Source organism: Muntiacus reevesi, chromosome 15 (genome assembly GCF_963930625.1).
Source record: "Muntiacus reevesi chromosome 15, mMunRee1.1, whole genome shotgun sequence".
Lineage (NCBI taxonomy): Eukaryota > Metazoa > Chordata > Mammalia > Artiodactyla > Cervidae > Muntiacus > Muntiacus reevesi.
In genome coordinates, this window is record NC_089263.1 from 41,863,507 (window position 1) to 41,889,712 (window position 26,206).

At 41.9% G+C, this 26,206-nt stretch overlaps 1 protein-coding gene across 1 annotated transcript in view; it reads right to left on the minus strand.

Moving 5' to 3' along the window:
* Positions 1 to 24,342, minus strand: part of EGLN3 (egl-9 family hypoxia inducible factor 3) — a 28,689-nt gene extending 4,347 nt beyond the window's left edge. Inside the window, exons 1-3 of the mRNA XM_065906530.1 lie at positions 23,671 to 24,342; positions 2,382 to 2,501; positions 647 to 783 (exon numbers count right to left, since the gene is read on the minus strand). Coding sequence (XP_065762602.1) covers positions 647 to 783; positions 2,382 to 2,501; positions 23,671 to 24,027 — 614 coding nt within the window. The 5' untranslated portion in view covers positions 24,028 to 24,342. The remainder of the gene's footprint in view (positions 1 to 646; positions 784 to 2,381; positions 2,502 to 23,670) is intronic.
* Between the last annotated feature and the right edge of the window lie 1,864 nt (positions 24,343 to 26,206).

Genomic DNA, 26,206 nt, shown 5'->3' on the forward strand with positions numbered 1-26,206 from the left:
AGCTAAGAAAAGGGGCAAAAGAAAAAGAAGTCAGAACAAATTCCTCCTTCTTTTTTAATTATTTTTTAATTGAAGGATAATTGCTTTACAGAATTTTGTTGTTTTCTATCAAACCTCAACACGAATCAGCTGTAAGGATAAATATATCCCCTCCCTTTTGAACCTCCTTTTTTTGAACCCATTTTTAAAATTTTATTAGAGTATCGCTGATTTACAATGTTGTGTTACAAATTCCTTTTTCTATTCTCAAGGTTTTTTCTCTGTTTGCAACTGGCAGCTTTTAAACTCATCCAGAGTTAACCAGATAGGATTCCTGACATGTGGCAACCAACAACATTAGGCTTTTTTTTAAGGGAGGGTGGTGAGCAAGAAAGGCGAGAAGAGAAAAGAACGCTCTGGGAAATTTGGAATCTGAGACTCTCACTTAATGGAAAACGACTTGTTAACAGTTGAAACCAATGTTAGACTTTACATGTTAAAGAAGCCACAGTTTCTCCTTTAATTTTTATTGACTTCAAACAGGTTTGCTCTCTGCTTAGTGGGATGGTTGGTCCCTCGTCCGTAAACAACACACATTTGAGAATTCTCTGGGAACTGGGGTTTGTCCAAGAAGCTTCTCAAGAGCAGTCGTGGCCCTGGCTGTTACCTGGTCGCATAGGAGGGCTGGACTTCATGTGGGTTCCTGCGGTCTGACCAGAAGAACAACAGTCTGTCAAAAATGGGCTCCACGTCCGCTATGAATGATTTCCCTTCTGGAAATATCCGCAGGACCCCACCATGTCGCTGAGGGCCACAAAGAAGGTAGATTACTTCGTGGCCTCAAACAGAGTTCATTAACAATGATACTTCAGTCTCATCGAGGAACAAAGCTATCTTCCAACTGCCACTCCAAGCATATATTATTCCCAAATTTTAACTTCAGTGCCATCCTTTGTATTAAATGTTATTTTAAACTTGGCTAGACATATCTCTTTATTCACCTCATACCAAACGAAGTCTTCTTACCCCCACAGTCACAAAGCCTGTGGGTACAAAGTGGAGTTCTACTAGGTCAGTTATACAGACTTGCCAATATCTGACTGTTTGACCCATAACCCTCTTCCCGCCCCAGCCATTTCATGTAATTCAATCTAATATTAACAGCTCCAGAGGACAGTGACCACATATAACCTCCCCTTCAATTAGAATTTACAGTTTTCTTTTGAGTTCCCCTATCTCCTACCTGATTTCATCAGCTGGAAGTTATATGCTCTTTTTTTCTGAATGCTCAGACCACCTTATCTCTATCTCTCATGACATATACCACTCTCTCCCTCGAACTACATTTTTTTACATGTATATCCAATCTGTCCTACTAGAATAATCTTGTCAAGGTAGAATTCTGGTCTTACATGTTGATGGTTCCCCACAGCACGATGCCTGGCACTAGCAGGCACTCAAATATTTTTTGAATGATTTCATCCTTTGTGATTTATCATCACCGATCTGACAACTTGACTCTCTTGCCTGTAACACTAACTTTCAAGATTTTAAAGGATAACTAAGAGATATATTTCAGTCATGTTACCAAATAGGGAACTGACACAAACCTTGTCACTAATTCACTGGTTTCCCAGGTTTACTTTTTCTGACCTCAGATAAAATATCCTTGCTTTATGACAGCTAGTATCTGGCCTAATGAATAGGAAATGGAGATGCAGAAGGTTCAAAAGCCAGATAAACTTGGAAAGTTCTCCAACTTCTCAGACTCCTAAATCATCCTTAACTTTTAAAAAATATACTAATTCCAGACACATGTCTGCTAGCATGGCACCAGACTTCATATCTCTATCTATATATATGTTCAAAAATGCGAAAATAAGCTGCAAAACCTTTGGCATTCACGATCACAGTAAACCATGGCAAGAGGCCACCAAGGAGACATTTCACCCAGAAAGAGAGGGCTGTGTGGGAAACGTCACTTGGGGATGTTTTAACATCCTACGGTTCTATTTTTATGAAATCCTCTCAGTGTTGCTCCTGGCAGGGAAAAGTATATATCTTATTCCGCAATGAGAATCAAGAATCCTATCAGCTCTGGATTAGACTAAAAACACTGATCCCCGTTTTTAAAATAATAAACTACCTTCTCCTCACCAATCATCAAATTATAACCTATAACCTAATAATGGCCCTACTCACCCACTGCCATCAAATTAACTTTGCATCTATTATTTTCATCTCATCAACTTTAGTACTAAAACCATAGCAGAAAAAAAAGGATAATACGAAATAGAAAAGATTCATCAGTGGGAATTATGAACTCCAAACTCTCCTCTAAGTCATCCGAATTCTTTTCCTATGGTTTTAACCCCTCCCTCTACTTGCATTATTTCAAGTACCTTGGCATCCCAGTTCTTGTTCAGATAGTAGATGCAGGTGATGCAGCGGCCATCACCGTTGGGGTTGTCCACATGTCGAACATAACCTGCTCCATTTCCTGGGTAGCAAGCCACCATCGCCTATAGAGAAAGTCAAAGGAAGCTGGTTAACAAAGCTGAACCAAGCATCTCCCACCATTGAACGGCTGAATAACATAGTCTCCTCAGCAGCTATGGGACACAGGTATCTGCTGGCCTCTTCAGTTTATGTACAGTGCATAAATTTGGACTCTTCAGCATATAACATTAACAACCAAGTTATATCTTACAGCTCAGCCCAGTGGAAAGCAGTTCAACAATAATCGCACAATTCTATAACATTTTAGATAACATCTATGTTGTTATTAGAATGCCCTGCCCCTCTTAAATCTTTCTTTTTGAAAAGGCAGGTTCTGGGTTCCACCCTAGACCCACAAGATCAGAATCACTAGGTTTGAAGTTTAGAGATTATGCCTTACTAGCAAATGGCCCAGAATCACCAAATCAACCACTATCTTAGATCAATAGCTAAGATACTTGCATTTACAAAGACACGGGAACCAATCACAAAGGAGAAAAAGGTTAGGCTTGCTCAATAAAATGCTCAGGACAAGAAAGAAAAGGGAAGGGTCAATGGAAACTGTGGCCCAACTTGTCAGCATAAATGACAGTCAAATCCAGCTCAGAGGAAAAAACCCCACAAACATCTTAATGCATTTTTCAATGCTTGTCTTTTTCCTATTGGCAATTATCAAATTAAATGATTCTCTTCCTTTTGTCCAAACACTACCTGTATCATTCAAGTGAAGAAATACAGAAAGAAGCCAAACTAAAAATCCTACCAAAAATTAGTATTAGGGAATTGCTACGAAAAAAGTAACAAACCTCTAAATGTTCCCTGGAAAATTTATAGGAAGGGATCGAAAAAATTAGACAAAGTGTAAAAAGCCAGTTATTTTCACAGGACATTGCCTTGTTTCTAAAATATGTTTATAGGGATGAGACACTTGCAGGGAAGATATTGGTAACACAAGATGAGAAAAGGGATATTTTTCCTTTTTGTTTGCTGGTATATTCTTAAGTGCCTAGAACAGTTCCTAAAACATGGAACGTATCTGTTAAAAGTTTACTTTGGAGGGCAGAATGCACACCATAGTGCTTGTAGGATCTTAGTTCCCCAACCAGGGGTTGAACCTGCAGCCTTGGCAGTGAGAGCTCAGAATCCTAACCACTGGACCATCGGAGAATTTCTTGTTTTGCTTTTGTTTTAAAATTTTATAAGTAAATGAATGATTAGCAAGCAGGTCTTTCTGCTAAAAAGTAAGTTTTATTTTCTACCTAGATCAGTAGGGATGTTGTCATTTTAAAAGCACATCTTCAAACATACATGTAGCAATTCAGTTCACAATTTCCTTCACAAATGGCAAGACTGTTTCATTGGTGAAATAACCAGTCAAGTAGAGCCCATGCTAATGCACTATTGGCTCAAGAATTAGCCTCAATGCCATGAGTGCCAAGTCACTCCCAGTGGTAACATGAAGACATGAACTAGGCATGCACTGGCATGTACTCACACATACTGCATACTAGAACAAAAATAAGGCTGAATAGTAACTCAGTTTTACAATGATCTTAAGGCTTAAATTACCATATCTCCGCTATATCCCCATGCAGCTAGCAATCCCCATATCCTGTCTTTGAATGTCAATGCAATGCCATCTTAAATCTAAAGTTAGGCTGTTAGCTTGAACATCTTTCAGAGATGGAATTCTGAGGTTACTGCAATTGAGATTTAACAAATGACACCACCAAGCAAAGGATGGCTTGGGGAAAGGTGATTGGTAGCAGATAGAAATGATGGGCCTAGCTAGGGAAGAAGAGATGAATGAAGTCAACTATAATGACTAGGGAATTACCCATCCCTGGAAGCAGCTATTAGGATTATAAGAGCCACCACTGAGCCAACAATGAACGTCACTTAAGCCACAAATAATTAGAGGCTGGATTCCCTACCAACTCAGCCTCACCCCACTGTGAAGCTCTGAAAAGAAGAAAAAGTACTCCATCAATGCTACATAATCTTACGTTCTTAAACAGCTCTACTCTAAGGAAAAGGTCAGTGGTCTGGATGCCTGCCATCTAATTCACCCTGCAACTAATTATGTGATCCCAGGCTTGGTTTCTTTCCTTTAAAGGGCTTACGTTACCTGGACTCTGATGGTTCAAGAAGGTCTAGCACTCTATCTAGGCATCACCCCTACAAGCAGCAACAGAGTTCTTTGGGGCGTTAGGAAGTGCTTATCTGCCTCAGGACTGAGATTAAAAATTGAAGAAAAAAAAATTAGATACAAACTCACAAAAGTACCTCCTTGATGAACTGCTGCATCTATAAAACACACCCAGAGTGAAGGAGCTGGCACATTCCAGGGGATTTATTTTTAGAACAAAACTACTAATGTCAGCAAAGTACCTGATTGATTAAGGGAGAGAAACAGAATTTTTCTGGCCAGAGTGAATCTTCACCTTCTCTTCTGGTTCCTGAAACCACAGCATCAACTTCAAAACAATGGAAGGAAATCATTGTGAGCCTCAGTGGCCCTGTTGAAACTACACAGGCCAGTTTATCATTGTTTTCTGGACAAGAGCCACACGAGATGGGTCTTGGCTTGGGCACATTCCCAATATTTGTTGGGTTTTGACACAGTTCGAAACCGCAGAGGCTAAGGATGCATTGAGAAGCAAGGTTCACTTCAAAAACAAGTCACACGTTTCTGTGCCAAATCGTGCACGGGGCAGAAACAAACCCCGGAAACTGATCAGGTCAACGGAGCTGCTATCCAAACCTCATCAAGCAGGGAAGGGCTTTAGACTGTAGAGAGGAGAACGCTCCAGAACAATAAGAACATCACCAGAGTATTTCAGGATCAAGTGACAAACGTGCTGTGCAGTTAACACTGAAACTCATCAGCAGGAAGTCTCACTTATTACTCATCAAAACTTCCGGACTAGATTAATACTTGAAATTCATAAAAGTTTAATAAGATGTTAGTGTGACCAGCACTACACATACAATTTAGTCCTATAGTTCTAGCCTTGGATGTACTGATAAATCCACATGTCTCCTTATGCATTCACCATCCCTTCCTCTGGCCCCACTGTGGACTCCTCTACCCGCTCCCTATCCCCACTCCCTCCCCAGAAGCTTCTCTATAACTTTTAACAGAAGAAAATGAGTGGAGAGGGGTGAACCCCTCCCAGGCTTCCAGACTGGCTCCAGACCACAGACAGGCGCTCTGGATTACCTAGGCGGCCACATTCTGGCAGGAAATGTGTAAGGATACTTTGAACACGTACACAGACATAGAACTTTAACAGCCAAACCCAAGTAACAAAATATGCTCCCCAAATGCTGCAGGGGGAAAAGAAAACAGGGTTTCTGTTAAGAGTTCTTACTAAGTCGGCTTTGTGAAAAGCCATATCTCATCCATCCCAAAGGTAAAGTTGAAAAAGGAAAGTGCAGGATTTCCATCCCAGCGCCTAAACTGAATGCTCTTAATTGAAATCGACCACAGCTCAATCACATGTATACACCACTTCAAAAACCTGGTGTTGGCAACCTCCACTGTCCATTCAGCAATGAGGATCATTTTAGATCCACAGGTGGGAAGGGGATACGTCTGTCCCATCCCCTCTTCCACTCAGACTCACCACTTCGTTAAAAACAGTCAGCAACATAGATCTTCTACAAAAATGTACTGTACATCATGACTTCAGCATCAGTCACAAGTATAATTTGATCTTAAGGTAGAGAGTGACTTTTTATAGAAATTTTAACTTAGCACATTAAAACAGTAATCACCTCATTTTATTTGCCAAATTTATAATAAATATGAATCCATTTTGAAAAATTTGCTAAAAAGAGCATAACTTTGAAGCTGCCAGGCTGAGTAACTTTAAACTGGTATTTTGGTCCACTGCCAAATACTAAGCCCCTCCAACTGTGAAACAGAAATACCAGCCAATTTGCTTTGAATTATGGAAGGTCCCTAAGCAGAACATACCTTTAATAAAATGCAACCTAAATACAGAATAACCTGTATTTAACCTGCTCACATCCCAGTTTTCTCATCTATAAAATGGGTTTATGAGGATTGAAGGTGATAGTCCAGGTAAAACACTCAGTGTAAGGCCTGGCACATACCAAACACCGCTTTGCTATTGTTGTTTCCAACTCTCTGCGATCCCATGGACGGCAGCACACCAGGCTTCCCTGTCCTTCACCATTTCCTAGAGTTTGCTCATGCTCATATCCATGAAGTCAGTGATACCATCCAACCATCTCATCCTCTGTCATCACCTTATCCTTCTGCCTTCTGTCTTTTTCAGCATCAGGGTCTTTTCCAATGAGTCGCATCAGGTGGCCAAAGTATGGAGCTTCAGCTTCAGCATCAGTCCTTCCAATGAATATTCAGGGTTGATTTCCTTTAGGATTGACTGACTTGATCTCCTTATTATCTAAGGGACTCTCAAGAGTCTTCTTCAGCACCACAGTTCAAAAGCATCAATTCTTTGGCACTCAGCCTTTTTTTTTTTTAATGTCCAGCTCTCACATCCATATGTGACTACTAGAAAAAACATAGCTTTGACTACATGGACCTTTGTAGGCAAAGAAATGTCTCTGCTTTTTAACACTCTGTCTAGGTTTGTCATTGCTTTTCTTCCAAGGAGCAAGCATCTTTTAATTTCATGGCTGCAATCACCATCCATGTGATTTTGAAGACCAAGAAAATAAAGTCTGTCACTGCTTAATGTCAGCTATTTTTTAAAACATGCACTGATGATAGGCATGTTTGTGTTCCCCTCAACTGAGGCTTCAAAATGTCTCTACTTAGGGGATCTGATCCTACCTAAGTGTTTTTGCAGTTTCAAAAGCAGGGGTGAGTAACTCACACAGCCTGTGGTATTTGCAAGTAACAAAATATTGAGGGGTTCCCTGGTAGCTCAGCTGGTAAAGAATCTGCCTGCAATGTGGGAGACCTGGGTTTGATCCCTGGGATGGGAAGATCTCCTGGAGGAGGGCATGGCAACCCACTCCAGTGTTCTTGCCTAGAGAATCCCATGGACAGAGGACTTTCACTTACTTAAAATATTGAAGCCAATCAGGTCTGTGTCAGAACTCTGGAATGTGAGCTATACTACCTACAACTAGGGAATTTTCTATCCGTGGCAATGAGGGGCAGACGTTAAAAATCTTCAGGTTTTAGGACAGTAGCAGGTAACTGAACCAGATTTGTATATAAACTCTCCTGAATATTTTTAACCCTAATTGTTAAATCAGAGCCACACACACAAAAAAAAACATCAGACTGGATTTTGAGATCACTGTCTATAGCCCAGGAACCGTCTGTAACGCTTCCTGAGCTACACAGGGACGCTTTCCCTGTCTCTCTTAACCAGGCTCAGCTGTATCCTTCAGGGCCATCCACACTGCACAGGCCGTCACCAAACCTCTCTCCTCTCAAGTCCTTCCCCAACATCTGCTCCGGACACAGCAAAGGGGGCCCAGGATCATTTCCTCACTATACCATAAGACACCAACCGCACAGAATGTTAGATGAGTAAAGACTTGAGAAAAAATACACAAGACCATAAACCTTGTTTAACTTGGAAAAACAGCCAGTCACAGTGGAGAATGTAATAGCTGAAGTTTACTGGCCAGAAATGGGTCCAATTTATATTACCTAACTCAGACAAATATCATATGATATCACTTATACATGGAATCTTAAGAATAAATGATACAAATGAATTTATTTACTAAACAGAACTCACAGACCCAGAAAACAAACGTATGCTTACCAAAGGGGAAGGGAGGGGGATAAATTAGCAGTTTGGGATTAAAGTATACACAGTACTACACATAAAATAGATAACCAACAAGGACCTACTCCATAGCACAGGAAACTCTACTCAATATCTTATAATAAACTATAATGGGAAAGAATCTTAAAAAGAATATATGTGTATGTGTAGATATGTATGTATAACTGAATCACGCTGCTGCACACCCAAAACTCACACGATATTATAAATTAACTATATTTCAAGAATATTAAAATATATATATTACCTAAGTCACTTAAATTTATACAATACTCACAAGGCATGTTTCCAAAATAATTGCAACTATGCAAAGCCTTCTCCAAGAGTTTCAAGAAAATGTCATTGAACAGTTCACACTGCTGCCAGTTTTAGAAAAAAGTAAGCTCTCAATGTGTTGCTGAACAGCTCAGAAGCAGAAAAAGTGCTTTAGAGTCTTTATATTCATTCTAACTTCAGAAAAAAGTAAGCAAACTGTCACTAGTTATCTTGGCATCTTGCTTGTTATCTATCTGGTTAGTTAAAAGCAAGTCTAGCTACTTCTTTCCTCCTACTGCCCAAGTAAAAGACTGAAGTAAGGGAATGAAGAAATGGGGGATATGCTTCTGGTGGGTAACAACAAGAGCTGGATCCAGCTACCACGCTCCCATTCCCAAAGTTTCAGCATCTGACCATACAGTTCAGAAGATTCAGAACATCAGGCAGTCACTATCCAAGAGGCAAGTAATCCTTCTGACAAACCCCAAGTTATTCCCTCAAATATCTTCTACTAATTCTATTTCTATACTGAGAACTTCTACCTTCCTCACATGCCCTAAATCCATACTAAAAATTCTTCTCCCTGAACCCACATACCTAGAACTCTGCTACATATAACCTTACCTCCAATTTAGAACAATAATCGTTATTCCCCAGACCTAAATTTTGTTGAAATGCAGGAGCTTCAGTAATTCTGAAAATGAAAAATCAGAAGTTATAAGCCACTCTCAGTGGCTCTGGTGAAATGGGCCTGCTGGTTCCTTCCTACCAGGCAAGAGCAGCCTGCCTAGAAAGGCAGGGAATTTACCATATTCACTTGAAAACCTGTCCTCAGGTAGACCTCTTTCATCAGCGTCCCTCTTCATTACGAACTTGGTCCTAACTTTGGGATCATTCAACAAACCATCAGCAACTATCAAGACTCTGAAACCTTCTACTCAGTTCTCTTAGCTCAGTGATAATAGCTCCTCGAGATTCTTACATTCAAGAGCTGGCTCCCACCCCACCCTCAGAAACATGCATATATATACACACACAGAAGCATGCCTAAGATTACAGAGGAGTCACAGGCCTGTGAGGTTCTGACTGAACTAGATCAAAATTCTCTTGAGGGGATCCTGCACCTCGTGCATGAACCTGAGTGAATCACCCTGAACTTGAGGGAATCACCCTTCCCCCAGAAGCCACTGAAACTCTCAGAGGCCAGGAATTTAAGGGACTATTGTCACTCCGTGAATTGTGCTTAATTCCTCTCCTTGGAGGGGATTCAGGCAGAGCCCTGCAATTAAGCCCAGTAAACAGGCCCGGGAGCCTCGGCGCAGCAGTGCAGGCTGTTTGGGTCTGGGAAGGCAGCCCTTCCCGCGGAGGCCTGGCTCCGGGCCAGCGGGGTGACGGCTGAGTGACAGGGCTACGTGCGCTGCGTGAGGGTGGCAGCCAGCCCACACCCGAGCACACAGCCGGCACGGGAGCGCCTCCCCAACCCCACCGAGTCACCAGAGAAATGTTCTCAGTAAGGGCTTCCTTGCAGTTATGAAATCCCCGAAAGTCAGCCAGGCCCTGGGTTAAGGCCGTTTAACCCCCTCCATTCCGAGACCTTCCCCCAAATCGTATCAACTGCTATTTCCTGAAGACCCATGACGCCAAGGAGCACTTGAGGTTGGCAATTTACACACATTCTCACATTTGATCTCCAGGTTAAGGGGAAGGGGAACTAGTGGCCATCTGTCCTGAGTCACCCTGCCCACAAGTTTTCAGTAGAAGTCGTTAACTCTGGAAGCTATCATAGGGATCTAGAAGTTATCCCACTCCTACAGAAAAGGAAATTCATGAGTAATCCTTAAGGCAGTATGGGTGTAGGAACTCCCCCATTTAACTTCCTTTGATGTGAGAAACAGACTTATCAGTAAATAAAACTTTACATGTGGCTTTCTAAAGGCTTTGAGCTGAAGAGGAAAAAAAAAAAAAAAAAGAATGTTTATGACCACAGGATTGTCAGAGAATTAAGCATGGTTGACTTTAAATTTTCATCTGGAATGAATCCTAAAACACTTGAGGGAATCCATGATAACTTAAATACAGTTGGTAAAACAAGATTTTATTGAGTAATACACAAAAAGATAGAATTACTAATCAAAACATGTCAAGAAAAATGCCTTGAAGCAACGTTCTTAAGAGAAACAGGAAACACTTTATTTGCAATTCCCAATGAATTTGAAGAGACTTGGGACAGTGCAACTATGTCGGAAAAAGTAAAGTTAAAGAACTTTCTAGGAAACCAGATCTTATATTCACATTTGAATTTCAGCACTTGGAAATATATCCGCTGAACGAAAGGAATGACACAACAAGTCAGAACCAGAATTCATGTAACTCAGGAGGCACATTTATTTACTGAACAAACATTCGTACGTGCCTGACACTGTTCTATGTGCTTCACAAATACTACCTCATTCGCTATTCATAATAGCTCCATAAGGTGGGGACCATTATCACCTCCGTTTTACAGATGAGGAACTGAGGCACAAGGAGTTTAAGTAACTGGCTTTTCGGAACCCAGGTAGAGAATGATGTCATGCTTTACCAGTGCAGTTTATCTAATGTCTTATATCTTATATCTAATGTCTTACAGATCTTCAGTTCTTCTTGAGGTGTCTACTTACTCTCACCCTTGCCTGTCACCCTTTGCCTAATGACAGAAAATCATAAAATGCAAAAGAAAGAAAAATGAGTGTGCTCGGTGTTGAGTCTGTGAACTAAAAGCTCCAGGGCAGAGGTGGGAAAGTGGGGGCTGGGGATTTCAACAAAAGCAAAGAGCAAAGGAAACACCCAATTCCGCATCAGAACATTAGTGGTCTTTGACGGGTTATTCACACTGCAGAGCTCAATCCCACTCTAAACCGTAGCCCCATGTCTGCTTGGGATGCAGGTGGTCAGCCATCAGTCTCATCCCCAGGTCCCACCCCAAGGTCTGCGGGAGGAAGTCAGCCTCTCCAAGATCTTGCTTTTTAGCTCGGGTCAATACCAGCTAAGGTCTTCAGACTACTTCAAAGTCAGAAGGTAAACGACCAATCAAGAAAAAACTTTAAAGGAAACACAAAGTTTATTTCCCTTGGGAAGACAAAGGGCAACACTTGGTAAACTCCCAGGAATCCGAGGGATGAGACAAAATTTCCTTCCTGGAGTGCAAAGCTTATTCAGGAGATTCCTGACTCCCACTACACAATTAATTAGAATTCACCAAGTACAGAACTTTCTAATATCATATCATAGAACACACTGGATATAAACCCACTGTGGCTTACAACAGGGGTGAGATCCAGAGGGCCACTCAGATGGGTGGAAAATAAAAGGCTCTTCTGAGAGAAATGTACAAAGTACCCTGGTGAGCAGCAAGGGGACTAGAAATAAAGGAGTGCCTGACTCTGAGTCTAGGGGGCAGTGATGGTTCATTTAATTGTCCCCAAGTCCCTTCACATGCTGTAGTCCATAGGGTTGCAAAGAGTCAGACACGACTTAGCAACTGAACAGCAGCAGCGATGTCTCTTCAAGATGGGGCTCCAAAAAAAGCCCCATTTTAAAAATGTGGAAACTGAGAGAGACAAAAAGTAACTTGCAGGACATTATAGAACTAAACATGGTCTTTCCACCACTAAACAGTGCTTCAGAAATATCAGGGAAAAGTGGTTCACTGAAAACATGTGCAATTATTTCCAGAGTGACCACGAGTGAAACTGTCTTCCTTCAATTCCAAGATAACACAACAAAGGATTCTCAGAGGATTCTCGTGACTTACCAAATATGGGCTCACACTGCATTACTGAGAACTCAAAGCTCTCCATGCAGAAAAGGCAAGTGCCAGCTACTCTCAGATTTCTAGTGAGTCAGACCTTTGATTATGATCAAGTTGGATTCCTTTCCTGGTTTCCCCTCCCTTAGAATCCCACACCTCAGCCATCTTACCCCAGAGGGTCAGACAACATAACCTTAGGTTTCTGTGTGGTGTTCAGTTAGCGCATAACAGATGCTCAATACAGAGAATCATCTGCTCTTTTCCAGTTTGTTCCCAAATTATTACGATTCTTTCCTGTTCTCCCTCATGCCTTCAGCTTGCACTCCTTGCTGGGCTGTAGGATACAGATAGGGGAACAGTACTCTACACATACTAATATTAACGAAGATTGCTCCCCTTCAATTCAACATAACAGGAGAGACTCGGTTCCAAATTCCACTCCAATCCTGGTTCTGAAAACTTAACTTTATTGAAACAAATAACAGATAAATCATGGGTGTGTTTTGTGTGTGTGTGTGTGTGTGTGTACTTAACATGCTAAAGTGCTTTTCTAAAAAATTTCCCAAATGAGCCAAAAACACTTGTACTTTTTAGTTTTCACTGTGAATAAGTGCAGATTGAGTCAACTGATGGAACTGATTTTCTCACCGATGGAGAAACTACAGAAAAATAGAACATCCCCATTTAGCTTCCTCATATTTATTTCACTCAGTGGTTCTCCAGCTTCAGCCTGTATGAGGAATGCCTGGAGGATAGTGAGCTTCTGGTTCACTAGGTTTGGGGAAAAGCTCAAGACTATGCATTGCCAAGAGGTTTCTGGATGAGGCTGCTGCTGCTGCTCCAACAACCACACTTTGAGAAATCATGGCTACTTTGTGACAAACCAAGAGTTTCTGTGCAATGCCTCAGCCTAAATGATAAAAAGTCAAGGGGAATTAGAATTAGTCATCTGCTCTAGTTAATCACAAGCTGGAATCAAGATTGTTGGGAGAAATATGAACAACCTCAGATATGCTGATGATATCACTCTAATGGCAGAAAGTGAAGAGGAACTAAAAAGCCTCTTGATGAAGGTAAAAGAGGAAAGTGGAAAAGCTGGCTTAAAACTTAACATTCAAAAAACTAAGATTATGGTATTCAGTCCCATCACGTCATGGCAAATAGATGGAGGAAAAGTAGAAACTGTCAGATTTCATTTTCTTGGGCTCCAAAATAACCATGGACAGTGATTAAAAGACGCTTGCTCCCTGGAAGAAAAGTTATGACAAATCTAGACAGTATATTAAAAAGCAGAGACATCACTTTGCCAAGAAAGGTCTATATAGTCAAAGCTATGGTTTTTCCAGTAGTCATGTATGGAAGTGAGAGTTGGACCATGAAGAAGACTGAGTGCTGAAGAACTGATGCTTTTGAACTGTGGCGCTGGAGAAAACTCTTGAGAGTCCCTTGGACTGCAAGGACATCAACCCTGAATATTCATTGGAAGGACTGAGGCTGAAGCTGAAGCTCCAATACTTCGGCCACCTGATGTGAAGAGCCAACTCACTGGAAAAGACCCTAATGCTGGGAGAGGAGAAGGAAGTGACAGAGAATGATATGGTCCGATGACTTCATTGACTCAGTGGACATGAGTGGGAGCAGACTCAGGAAGATAGTAAAGGAGAGGGAAGCCAGGCGTGTTGCAGTTCATGGGGTCACAAAGAGTGGGACACGACTTAGCTGAACAACAAACAACAACTAGTTAACTCAGAGAACAGGAGGTGATGGGTAGAGCAGGAAGTAAGAGGAATTCCTACAGGGCAGCTTCTGGCACAGGCTTTGCAGCATGATTCTTGAAATTAGCAGGAAACATTCCAACTGCAACTCTGTAGCATTGCTGAGGATTATTGTCATGTCAGCATTGAGGTGTGAGGCTGATAGAGTCAGATCTCTTCTTCAGGAATGCAATCAGAGGCACTGAAAATACTTATCTGCTCTCTCAAATGAAATCTTAGTCTCAGTTTTCATTTAATTCCTTATCATCTGGATGTAGATATTTATTATTGTACCCATGTTATAGACGAGGAAAGTGAGGCTCAGAGAACTGAACGCAGTGAGACAAAATAAAATATAAAATGTCCATCCCAGTGCCTAGTAAGGTGATGACTAAAATTAAGTTCAAATATAAAAATAAAAATTGACTTCCTTCCTAGGGAAGTGGAAATTGAGGTCCTGAGATGCTACTTGTAGGGGACCGAGTGAGGACCAGAAGCTGGGGTCCTAGCCTTGTGGTCCCAGGCTTCTCTGAGTCTGACCACTAAGTATGAGCTGCCAGGATCTGAGTACAACTTGGTACTTTCTAGGGCAAAGCATAGACTTTCAGAATTGAGAAAAAAAAAAAACTTACATAGCCAAAGTCTCTCCTATCAGATGGTCCCTCACAACCTGTCAATGTAATAAAATAGTTAAACCCTTTAGCATCAAATTAGGGACCAAGTTGAAAATCTTTCTTTTTGGCCTAACAAAATATTTATCTTTTCTTTTTGATACTCTGACATCCTTAAAATCGAAGTTCCTTTTAAAGATGAAATTAAGTCAACAGTAAAGGACTGTGGGGAGGCACTAAAAGTATATATCAAGCTTAATAGTCTCTGCCGTCAAAGAATTTAGAAGTAAATGAGGGGCAGGGTAAGCAGTCAAAGAAATAAGCCTACTGGGGCGGCCCAGGCTGAGCCACCCACAGCGTTCTAGGGAGCAGGAGGGAACTTCACGCAAAGGCACTAAGATGGATTTTGAGGACAAGACAATGGAGACGCCTGGTTAGCCTGGCAAATCAGTTTCTAGCACTTCAGGGATCCGGAGGGAAGGAAGGCTGTCAGTGGGAGATTACATGTAGAAAGGTCAGATGAGGTCAGAAGCGGAGAAACTTAAATAGCATGCTAAGTTCACAGTGTAAACGGTGGACAATGGGGAGAAAGCACTCTTTGGTTTTTTGATTTTTTTTTGCTGAGCATGGACACTGCATGATTAGTGTTGGGTTGTACATTACTTAACACTCTAGCGAAAGACATTAAAATGGATCACAAAGAGGACAAGAACCAAAGGCAGATGATTTCTGGTTAAAGTAGGTATCTTTAAAAGACTTCCCTCCTCAAGGATTTCTACAATACTATGAAAGACAAAATTTAGATCACCAAATAGCCAGATTTTGACCAAGACTACTACATGTTCCTGACTGAACCTTCAATGTTTAAAAGTTGTGTTTATCTACTTCAAAACAATCAAATTAACCTGCAAGACAAAATCAATAGGAAAGTCATCAAAAAAAAAAAAAGACTGACTGCCAACTTTGTGTTGGGTATTGAGATTTCTGAGTAATAGTCCCTCAGGTTTGACTAGACAGATGAGTAGAACTGGGAGGGGATGTGGAGGGAACATGGAGGGAGGGGCATGGGAAGAATGTTCTCTGTGTCTTGAGAACACAAGCAAGCTCCCCGCAAATGTCCAGGCTGTTTCAAACAGTATAATACGTCTTTACTATTTCCAAGCAATGCTCAAAAAGGAGAGTATTATCTTGAATACTTCAAAACAATTTCAATTTGCCCGAAGAAAACCAAAAATAGATGTCACTGACACCCGGAATCAAATTTTTCAATTTGTCTTCTTCCCACTGGCAGATAATCAATGCTACTTTCGTGTTCTTTGAATCTTTGTATTTGGGGATTATTTCTATATCCTAAAGGAGACCAGTCCTGGGTGTTCACTGGAAGGACTGATGCTGAAGCTGAAACTCCAGTACTTTGGCCACCTCATGCGAAGAGTTGACCCATTGGAAAAGACCCTGATGCTGGGAGGGACTGGGGGGCAGGAGGAGAAGGGGACGACAGAGGATGAGATGGCTGGGTGGCATCACCGGCTCGATGGGCATGAGTTTGAGTAAACTCCGGGAGTTGGTGATGGACAGGGAGGCCTGGTGTGCTGTGATTCATGGGGTGGCAAAGAGTCGGACACGACTGAGCGACTGAACTGAACTGAATTGAATAGCATTTGAGTTTCATTTTGGAAACAAAAATATGAGATAGGTACATTTACTCCAGAATTTGAGAAACTGTGATCATTGCATCCTCTAAAGAATGAAAATTGATTTGACTAAAAATAAAACTACCATATGACCCAGCAATTCCCATCCTGGGTATATGTCCAAAGAAAATGAAAACATTAATTTAAAAAGATACATTAACCTCAATGTGTATAGCAGCATTATTTACAATAGCCAAAATACGGAAGTAACCCAAGTCTCTATCGACAGATGAATGGATAAAGAAGATGTGGTACATATATACAATGGAATACCACTCAGCAATAAAAAAGAATGAAATTCTGCCATTTGCAGCAACATGGATGGACTTGGAGGGCATTATGCTAAGTGAGATAAATCAGATGGAAAAAGACAAATACTGTATGATATCATTTGTATGTGGAATCTGAAAAGTACAACAAATGAAGAAATATAACAAAAAAGTAGATTACAAGACCAAACTGCTCGTGAGACCAAGTGGTCATTAGCGAGGAAGAGGGCGGAGACACATGGGGTGAGAGAGTGGGAGGTACAAGCTCTTGGTTGTAAGACAGGCTCAAGGATGTATGTACAACACAGGGAATAAAGCCAATTTGCAGTAACTGTAAATGGAAAGTAACCTTTAAAAATCTTATAAAGATAAAAATTTACAATTAAGTTGGTTTGATTTAAGGAGGTATTAACATTGTACTGAACCTGGAGAACACTCAGTAAGGAGGAACAAAATGAATCCAGAACAAGATCTGAAAGCTTGCAATCAACAACTGCAAACTCATATATCTGTAAGGCTGGGGTTGGGTGGGGCAGGGGGTAAAAAATATGACACTCCGTCACTACCAGTTCAAAAACAAGAATAGGAACTTGCCTAGAAATCAATATCAAAAGATGATACAAAATTAAGGTAAGAGCCTCATCGGTTTAAGATCAAAATAATCAAGGGAAAGAAGGTACAAATTCTATGTATAATGAACCAAGCTAACTAATCTTGCTTGGCAAACAGACACATAGCTCTGAATCTGAGCCAAAATAACGGCTCCTGGCAATCTGCCAAAGTCGAATTCGTTAGTCTGGCATCATAAAATGATTTGTCTGTCGAATTTACAATTCTAGTGTCTTTGGATTCAGCTACCCACTGGGCACCCCTGGCAGTTGCCCAGCAGAATACATCTGAACTATCATTACTGTCAGAACATGCACATTTGACAAACACTAGAGAAAAATGACACTCGTTTCTTAGAGCAATATTAGTTAACAGCTACAATACTGCTATAGAGGAATTATCAAGTCTAGACCTATAATAATTAATGAAAAATTAATAACCTTCTCTGTTGCGCTAACCTGCAAGCTGCTCCTTGGTGTTCAATAGACACAGGTCAAACTGTCATTTAATTTACTGGAGGCCACAAAGGTGAGTCAAAAGCAGAGGTCTTGCCAAACATGGTCCATAGGTGAGATATCCTCAGAACTTTAACCTCCAATGCCAGGATGCTGGGGTGCTTAGAGATGCTTCTCCAATGTGCTCTGCTCATTATGGGTTAAACTCCATCCCCAATTTTAAGCTCATCAGAGAAGTCTCCCAGACACAGAGCATTTTCAGGATAGAGTTGTAATAATATGCATCTGAATAATATCTGAAATTCTTCTAGCCAGAGTCTACAATCAGGAAGGAAGTGAAGTCGCTCAGTCGTGTCTGACTCTTTGTGACCCCATGGACTGTAGTCTGTCAGCTTCCTCTGTCCATGGGATTGTGCAGGCAAGAATCCTGGAGTGGGTTGCCATTTCCTTCACCAGGGGATGTTCCCTACCTAAGGATTGACCCTGGGTCTCCGGCACTGCAGGCAGATTCTTTACCGTTTGAGCTACCAGGGAAGCCCAGAATCAGGAGAGTATTTACAAATTTTGCTTGAGCTGAGTAAGGTCAGAAAGGGACATAGTTCATGACATCCAAAAGTTGAATGCACAGACAGACTATGTAATTCCCACCTAAGTGTGTCCAACTCTTTGCAACCCCATGGACTGTAGCCTGACAGGCTCCTCTGTGCATGGAATTTCCCAGGCCAGAATACTGGAGTGGGTTGCCATTTCCTCCTCCAGGGAATCTTCCTAGATCAGAGATAAAACCCATATCTTCTGCATTGGCAGGTCGGTTCTTTACCACTGAGCCAACTGGGCTCCTTCTGATACTTCCCTAGGTGCAAAAAACTTTAACATTAAAATCCTAATAGTTTTGGTCACTTCATGTTTAGTAAATAGAGAAACTGGAGAAAGCTCAAAGAAGAGAAACAAAAATGACCCATCAGTGTAAAAGTGGCCTGTTTAACCAGAAAAAGAGACAGCAAAGTTGGTAACAACTATTTTACGCCACTCAACTTTCAGCTTACTTCTTTAGGTGCTTCTATCATCCCTTTCCATCTCCTCTCTCCCATCCACATACAGATGGACTGCAGTGTAAGACATTTAATGATTTGTGAATGAATAAATTAAATTGATACCTCCTGATTTCCCGCTTCACTGCAAGCAGACAAGGCTGCGGCGGCCACTGGCCCAAAACTGAACAATAGAAATGATAAAGGAAACACATACATGCACACCTTCTTTTCTGTGTTCCCAAGTGTCATTCAACAAAATACACAAAGAACTCTATGAAAACTCACCCTGTGGAGAAACTTGCTTCACTAAGGTTGTATTCTGTAAATTATTTTCTTCCGCCAAGAGCTAAGTGACTTTCAAATACAAAACCTTTTATAAGAATCCTCACATCCTTATAGAAAGGTGTTCCCATGCTTTAAAATTTAGTGCCTCATTCCCCTGAAATAACTCATTGACAGACAAATTTGTAAGATTTTAGTTGCAGAGACACCATGTATAATGTCTAGTTCCCAAACCCTTTACTCTAAGAACTGCACCTCTAACACGCCCTGGTAACCTGTATTTGTTACGTATGATTCCGCATGCCCCCCTCAACCATCGCCACCCAAGGCTGATGGATCCTCTGAGCCACAGTGAGACCATAATACTTTCTCTCAGGAAATGAAAAAGCATTCCTAGAATGTTAGTCAAGTCTCTGTTGAAGTCAAACTGAGGCTGAAATGAGCATTGTGAGGCAGCCATCTTGAGCCAACTGCATAGGAATCAGTAAGAGCTGCATGGAAGGTAGAGATGGCAATAAATAGCGTGCAAGCAGAGAAGCAAATACGAAGGCCATAGAGTGCCAGAGACAAGAACTAACACACCTGCTCTCCTGGACGTTAAGGCCTTTCTCGTTCTCAGTTCATGGCTCCAGGCTTCTGTGAACCCCAACTGCATTTCCTGCACTTGGGTCCTGAGAGAGGTTCTATTCTTTGAAATTCATTATCCCAGGTTTGCTTAAGGCAGTTTGCAACCATAATAAGCTCTATCAAGTCATGAATATTCCTGCCATCACAGAAGGAAGGGCCCAAACTGTCATTGCTCTAGCAGCGAAGTAACAAACCCACCATTTGTGATATATTTTTTGTTATCCACAACTTATGGTTGTTTCATCATTTCTTTGTACAGTTTCCAGGGGAGGACGAACCTGTTGATTCACAATACAAATCCCATAACCCCATCATCCAGAATTAGTCCAGTCGGGGACCCTAACAACCAACTTTGTTAATGAATGCGTTTCCTGCAAATAACAGTAGGAAAACATTAGCACGGCATTCCATTCTCTTCTTCCAATGTACTTAACAGACCCACTTCAATGTTTGGGTTTTTTCTTTTTTAAGCTGGAGAATTGATCAAGTGTAAGCCAAGGGTCCTACAACTCAAAAGTACGTGTGAGTGTAAGCTCTAGTGGGGCAGGCATGATGTCTGTCCACCTTAGTCTCCCTACTCCAGAAAAACTCTCCACGCTGAGGGAATGAAAGGAGGGAATGTAAGAACCTAAGAGTCAAAAGCAAACTCTAGGCTCAATCAGAACTGGGTCAGAATCCCAAATCTCCCCTTTTAACATTTATGAAGGCTCAGAATTCTGCTAAGAATTTTATGTTCATTATCTTGTTTCATGCTTCTTCACCAATCCCCCCACCCTCCAAGCTGTAGGTAGTATCTTTCACTTCACACTTGGTGAAAACTGAAACTTACCCACGGCCACAAGCTTAGTGAAGGTTAAGTCCAAATCCCTAACCCCTGTGACAAACTTCATTCACTGCTGACTTCATCACCTTGGGCAGATGATTTAATCACTCAATTTGCCAAAGATTATGGTTCTGAAGACTAAGTCAGACAGACAGTGTCTGAAAAGTGCTTAGCACAGTGCCAGATGGAACCAACTGCTCATTAAAAGGTAGCTATTATTATTAGAGTTATTAACTAGTGAGTCTACAGTGAGATACTTCAAACAGAAGGATTCTGGGTTCTATAAACTACAGGTCCTCTGGAAAACAGCCACGTACAACATCTAGGCAGCCAAAGCAAGAGAAGCAAATTAAAACCAATATTTATCTTGGATATGGTCAGAATTATCCAAGAGGGAGTAACAGATAAGAAATCTTTTCATAGCCTGAAAGCAATGATAGTACTTGAAGTTAGGGGGCACCATACTGCTGTCTATCATGGGAACGTCTTCCCTGGAGAGTCTTCAGCACCCCTGGATTTTTTTCTAACAAAGCGGAGGTAGATAAATTTTGATCAGTAACAACTTTTGTGGCAGGGAGGGGAAGGAACCCTTTAATGTTTCTTTCCATAAGCTTCCACAATTTCAATTTTAGGATTAGTATATATTCCTATCCTATTCCCAATGCCTCTAGTAATTCTTTCATCGAGATAAAAAGCATTATTACACTGTTCAATGACCTTTAAAAGTTCAGGGGGAAAAGTGCTTAATCAGGATTGATAAGCATAACACAAACAAATTTCAAGTACCTAAAAAACAACTGGTCTAAAATACATAAATGAATCTATCGGCAGTTGTTGAAAATGGGTGGTGGGAGCTCATTACACTAGCCTCTCTACACATATATGTTTGAAAATTTCCGCAATAAAAAATTACAAATAAATGTTTAAAATAAATGTACAAATTCTTCATTTAAAAAATTTAGTTTTTATTAAAAACCTGCTTTGAGGATGGAGCAGGAAACTGGGTCTATATCACTACCCTGGGAAGCAGTAGAGTAAGGCATTCAGTTGAGGGAAGAGAAGTAAATAAGGTTAAATTAAGGTAGAACTATTATAAATCATGTAAAATTGAAATGTGTTTCTATAATGCTTCAATAATGAACTTCAAGTAAGAGACTGAGGGGCCACAAGACATTACCAAGGAGACTTCTTTATACAAACAAACAACTCTTTTTTTTTTCTTTTTTTAAAGTATAATAATGGTTTGCTCAAGTTTGGTCTACATTTGGTTCTAGCTGACCAGGGAATATCCAAGTTTACAGGTGATTATTCTAAAGACCAGAAATAAAGAGCTTTGTGCCAAACAGCTAAAGGAAAGCTGAAAATCAAGGTATGGATAGAGGTCTCTTCATTGGCCAAAAGATGAATTTTCTCTTTTCAATTCGGTCACCTTCTGAAAGGGTTAACTGAAGTTTTGTTATACCTATATGATAATCCATAATTGAAGAATCATATCTAGAGATCTTTTTCCCCCCTTACTCAGAGGTACACAATGCTTTTCATTCAATTTGTGGAGTTAAATTCTAGCCTAAAACCCTACAACTGTCTGTTAAGTCAAATCTACAATAAAAACAAAAACCAAAAATTTAACTTTTAAATATGTTAGTGACCTCTTTCTATCAATTAATTCTGATCTCTTGCTGAGCAAATTCCATTCCTATAATGCTGGGAGTGAATTTCATAACAACAAAATTTGAAAGAAACTTTGAAAAACTGAAGAGAAGCCATTTGCTGTTTTCAGGTTGAAACCACAAGCACCTCCACAGCACTGGGGCTAGCCAGAGCCCTCCCCCATCTGAAAGGCGCAGTCATTTACAAAACAAGTGCAGAAACACAACTAATCAAGACAAACGGTTCTCTAGATCATCACCAAAATGATGGGACAGGCATAAAGAGGCACTTTATCCTAAATGTTCTACAGAGACCAGCTAACTGAGCTTTCCCTCAATCAAAGGTTAGGAAGCAGCATTTCCTTCTAAGATTTACTTTATTTGCATTCTATGAAAAATAGTGTTTCCAGCCATGTCCTCCTGGCTGGAAAGGTAACTGCAATCTCTTTCTCCCCTGTTCTACTTGATCAAGCCAACCCCTTCCTTTCTATGCACTTTCAGTCTTCACCATTTTTTCTTTATAAAAAGTGTTCCTCTCAGCTTATGGGACAAATGAGACAACAACGGTGTGTTTTATTAATATCATAGGCGCAATCTTAAATTGAAGAATACTACATGCAGTGTCACAGAGTGGTACATAGGTGAATGTTCACCTTCCTTCTCACACTAGTATGTTTTGCCTCACTGTGTTAAAGTAAAACTTCTCTACAGCTCTAAGTGCCCCTTGACAGGGTCTACAATAAAAGGAGTACAAATCACTCTCAGAACTACCCTGGAAAACTGGTTGGATTATCATTTGTAGAAAACACGTGAGTAGCAGGACTGTCCCAGCATAATGTACATGCACCAACATTATGGTACTCCACGTTCCCATAGTTCTGCCAATCTACCTGTAAACGTTTCCAAGAAAAATTACCACCTAAGGAGAGACTGCTGGGATGTGAACAAAAACATGGTTTCTTTCCAGAGGTACTTGACTACCCTCTCCTGATCATTCAACTGGTTGTTCTGAGTGGATTTCCCCAGAAATTGACAGGAAAGGTAAGTGGTGGCTGGGGCTCAGCACCAGGAGAGAATTTTCACATCAATTGGATGATCAAACAATGTCCTGGATGCAACCAGCCAAGGGCAGCACCCAAAAGTGAGGATGAGCCTTACTCTTTCACAGATCAAATTCTCACACCTGCCAGACTCCACAAACCAAATGCCACATTGTGAAATCACACCGTCTCTAGAATTCCCTAAAAGCGCTTTTGTTGTAATCCCCTCTGAACACAGTGAAGGGCTGAAGGGCACTATTAAGTGACTTGAAAGCAGACATTTAAGATCACGAGTTCGAGTGTGTCTCAGATCATACATAACGTTTCTAATAACCTAGGGAAATGTGAGGGGCGGGGGTGGGGGGCAGGCGGACTTCTTGCTTCTTGTTTAAAAACTAAAGTTCGACTGCAGCCCTGCCAAGGGGACAGACAACGGACTGCGAAGGTCCCCGCTCTCCGGGCTGCAGCAGCGGCCGGGCGCCCGCGCGCGTCCTACCTTGGACCTTTCTTTGACGTAGTATTTGCCCAGCCGGCTCCCGCAGTACAAGACCAGCCTGTCGATGAGGGACAGGAGATAATTGATGGCCTCACAGCCTTCCTCGTTGCCCCCGATCCACGTGATCTGATCACCTCGCAGGTGCCGCTTGGAGACGCCGGCTCGGGGCCCGGCCAGCTGGCCGTCCCGCAGGGCCCCGTTGCAGTGCAGCTGCTTCACGCGCTCCAGGACGCAGTCGCCCACCACCTCGCCCAGGAAGTTATCCAGGTAGCAGAAGCCGACCTCGTGCAGACAGGGCACGATGTACTCCAGGGCGATTTTCTCTAGATCCAGCCTCATGATATGTCCTAGGGGCATCCCGCCCGCCAAGCCGAGCTTGGGGACCCCCAGCGTGCAGAGAGCGACCTGCGTGTGAGCTCAGCCGAGGCGCGGGGAGCGTGGCTCGGAGTTCAGCTACCTGCGGCGGCCACGGTCCCCAAGCCACCGCGGCGCCAGGGAGAGGGGAAAGTTGCCCGCAACTCTGGGGAGGAGGGATCCCGTTTAGAGACCAGCGGGAGTTGTGCGGAGCTCCGCGAGTCAGCGCCAGACTGGCCCAGTGAAGAGTCGGAGGGCCCCTTTTGGAAATGTGGAGCCACCACTGGTGCGGCGGCGGCGGCCCCAGGCGGGGAGAGGCTGAGGTCCAGCCCCTGAGCCGGCCCGACTCCACGCGTCACGGGCCCCGCCCAGGCTCCGCCCCGGGACCGCCCCCGGGACAGCCCTTCTCCCCAGTCCATCACCCGGCCGGGTTTACCCCTCGCCCTAGGAGCCGGGCGAGCCGGGCGCCAGCCTCGCTTGTTTGTGACCAGGAGAGGAGTTGGAGAACAGACGGCATTTTTAGAATGCTGTCGATTTGCCCAGTTTTGCATAAAACCCCTTAACAAACTTGAAAACCTGGATCCCAACTCTGAAAATGTAAATGGGATTAACAGCAGCTTGCTGCCACATTCTAGACCGGTCGCTTCCTAGACTTTTGAATAAAATAATAAACCCAGAAACAAATATTTTAGCAATGAACTCCTTCTAGCTTTTCTTGGTACTTTATTCTCGTTTCCTCAGCTGTTTGACCCAGGACGGGAGGTTCAAGACTTTGAGAGACTGGGAGGAATCCAATTTTAATTAAAATTAACAAGCATCTCCCAGACCCCTACTATGTTCAAGGCCCCGTGCTCTCAATGAAGGGAGGGTGTGAACAATGAAGAAATACTGGGTCATATTTCATACTGAAAATAATGTATTTTGCTTTGCTGCATGTTTTGATCAATTTATCTTTCAAGCTTCTTACTAAAATATGATGTTCTGAAAGTCTGCCTTCAAAATTCACCACATGCTCATTCATGTAACAGCCAACATAGGTTATGTCCTTCAAGACTTTTTAGTTATCCAAAGGTAAGCTGATTACCTAATGGATTTTTAAAATTCCCTTTCCTACTGAACACCAAAGAACAGACTCAAGAGAAAAGGACTCATAAATTGCACACAAAGCCATTTCTGTATTTTAAATTTTACATCAGTTTGCACTTGGGTTCTTCATTTAAGTTGAACAAAAGAACGTACAGTTCTCACATTAAGTTGAAAGTTACAATAAATTTGTTGTTGTTGTTTAGTCACTAAGTCACATCTGACTCTACAACCCATGGACTGTAGCCCACCAGGCTCGTCTGTCCATGGGATTTCCCAGGCAAGAATACTGGAGTGGGTTGCCATTTCCTTCTCCAGATCTTCCCGATCTACAAATTGAGCACCGCCCCACCCTCCCTTATGTACCACTGAGCAACCAGGGAAGTCCTACAATACCTGTAAAACCTGTACATTCTTCTTCTCTTTTTTTTTTTTTCTTTTTACAAATGTTAACTGTATTTTTATCTTTTATTCAGTTTATTTAAACAGAAAAAGAAAAAACAGTTCACTCATAAACATAAAAGTACAATTAACATTTGTGAAAAGAAAAAGAGTGTACAGGTTTTATAGGTATTGTTTATTTTGTATACAATTCCATATAGATTTGACACTTTTATTCTCCTGCCCACAGCTCTCTCTTTTCTTCATCTGAGAGGAGAAATGAAGCGAAGTCTGGGCCAGGAACTAAGAGCAGAATAGGAAAGGGATTCTGTTGCTGCCGATGGAAAGCAGCAGACAGAAATACATGGTCAAGTAAGAACCGAAGAATGTTCCAGAGGAGCGGTGAGAAACCCAGTGAAACTCCTACTTATACACGGAGGAGGATCTCTGCCAGGGCAGCACTAAGTTGACACCATTGGTATGAGCTTCCAGCAGGAGGTGCACCAACTGAGGTAATGGCTTGACTGGCCAGCCTCAAGGAGCTGCTGTCTAAATTCCCACAGCAGCTCCTGGATGACAAGAGCCTATAATTCCTGGACCCCCAGCACCGAGCACATAGTAGGGGCCTAATAAGTAGGTACTGGGAAACTGGTGTCTCACCCTGAGCCATGGCAACCTCCACGTGGGCTTTGGGCAAGTCTGGCCTGGTTGGAAACTG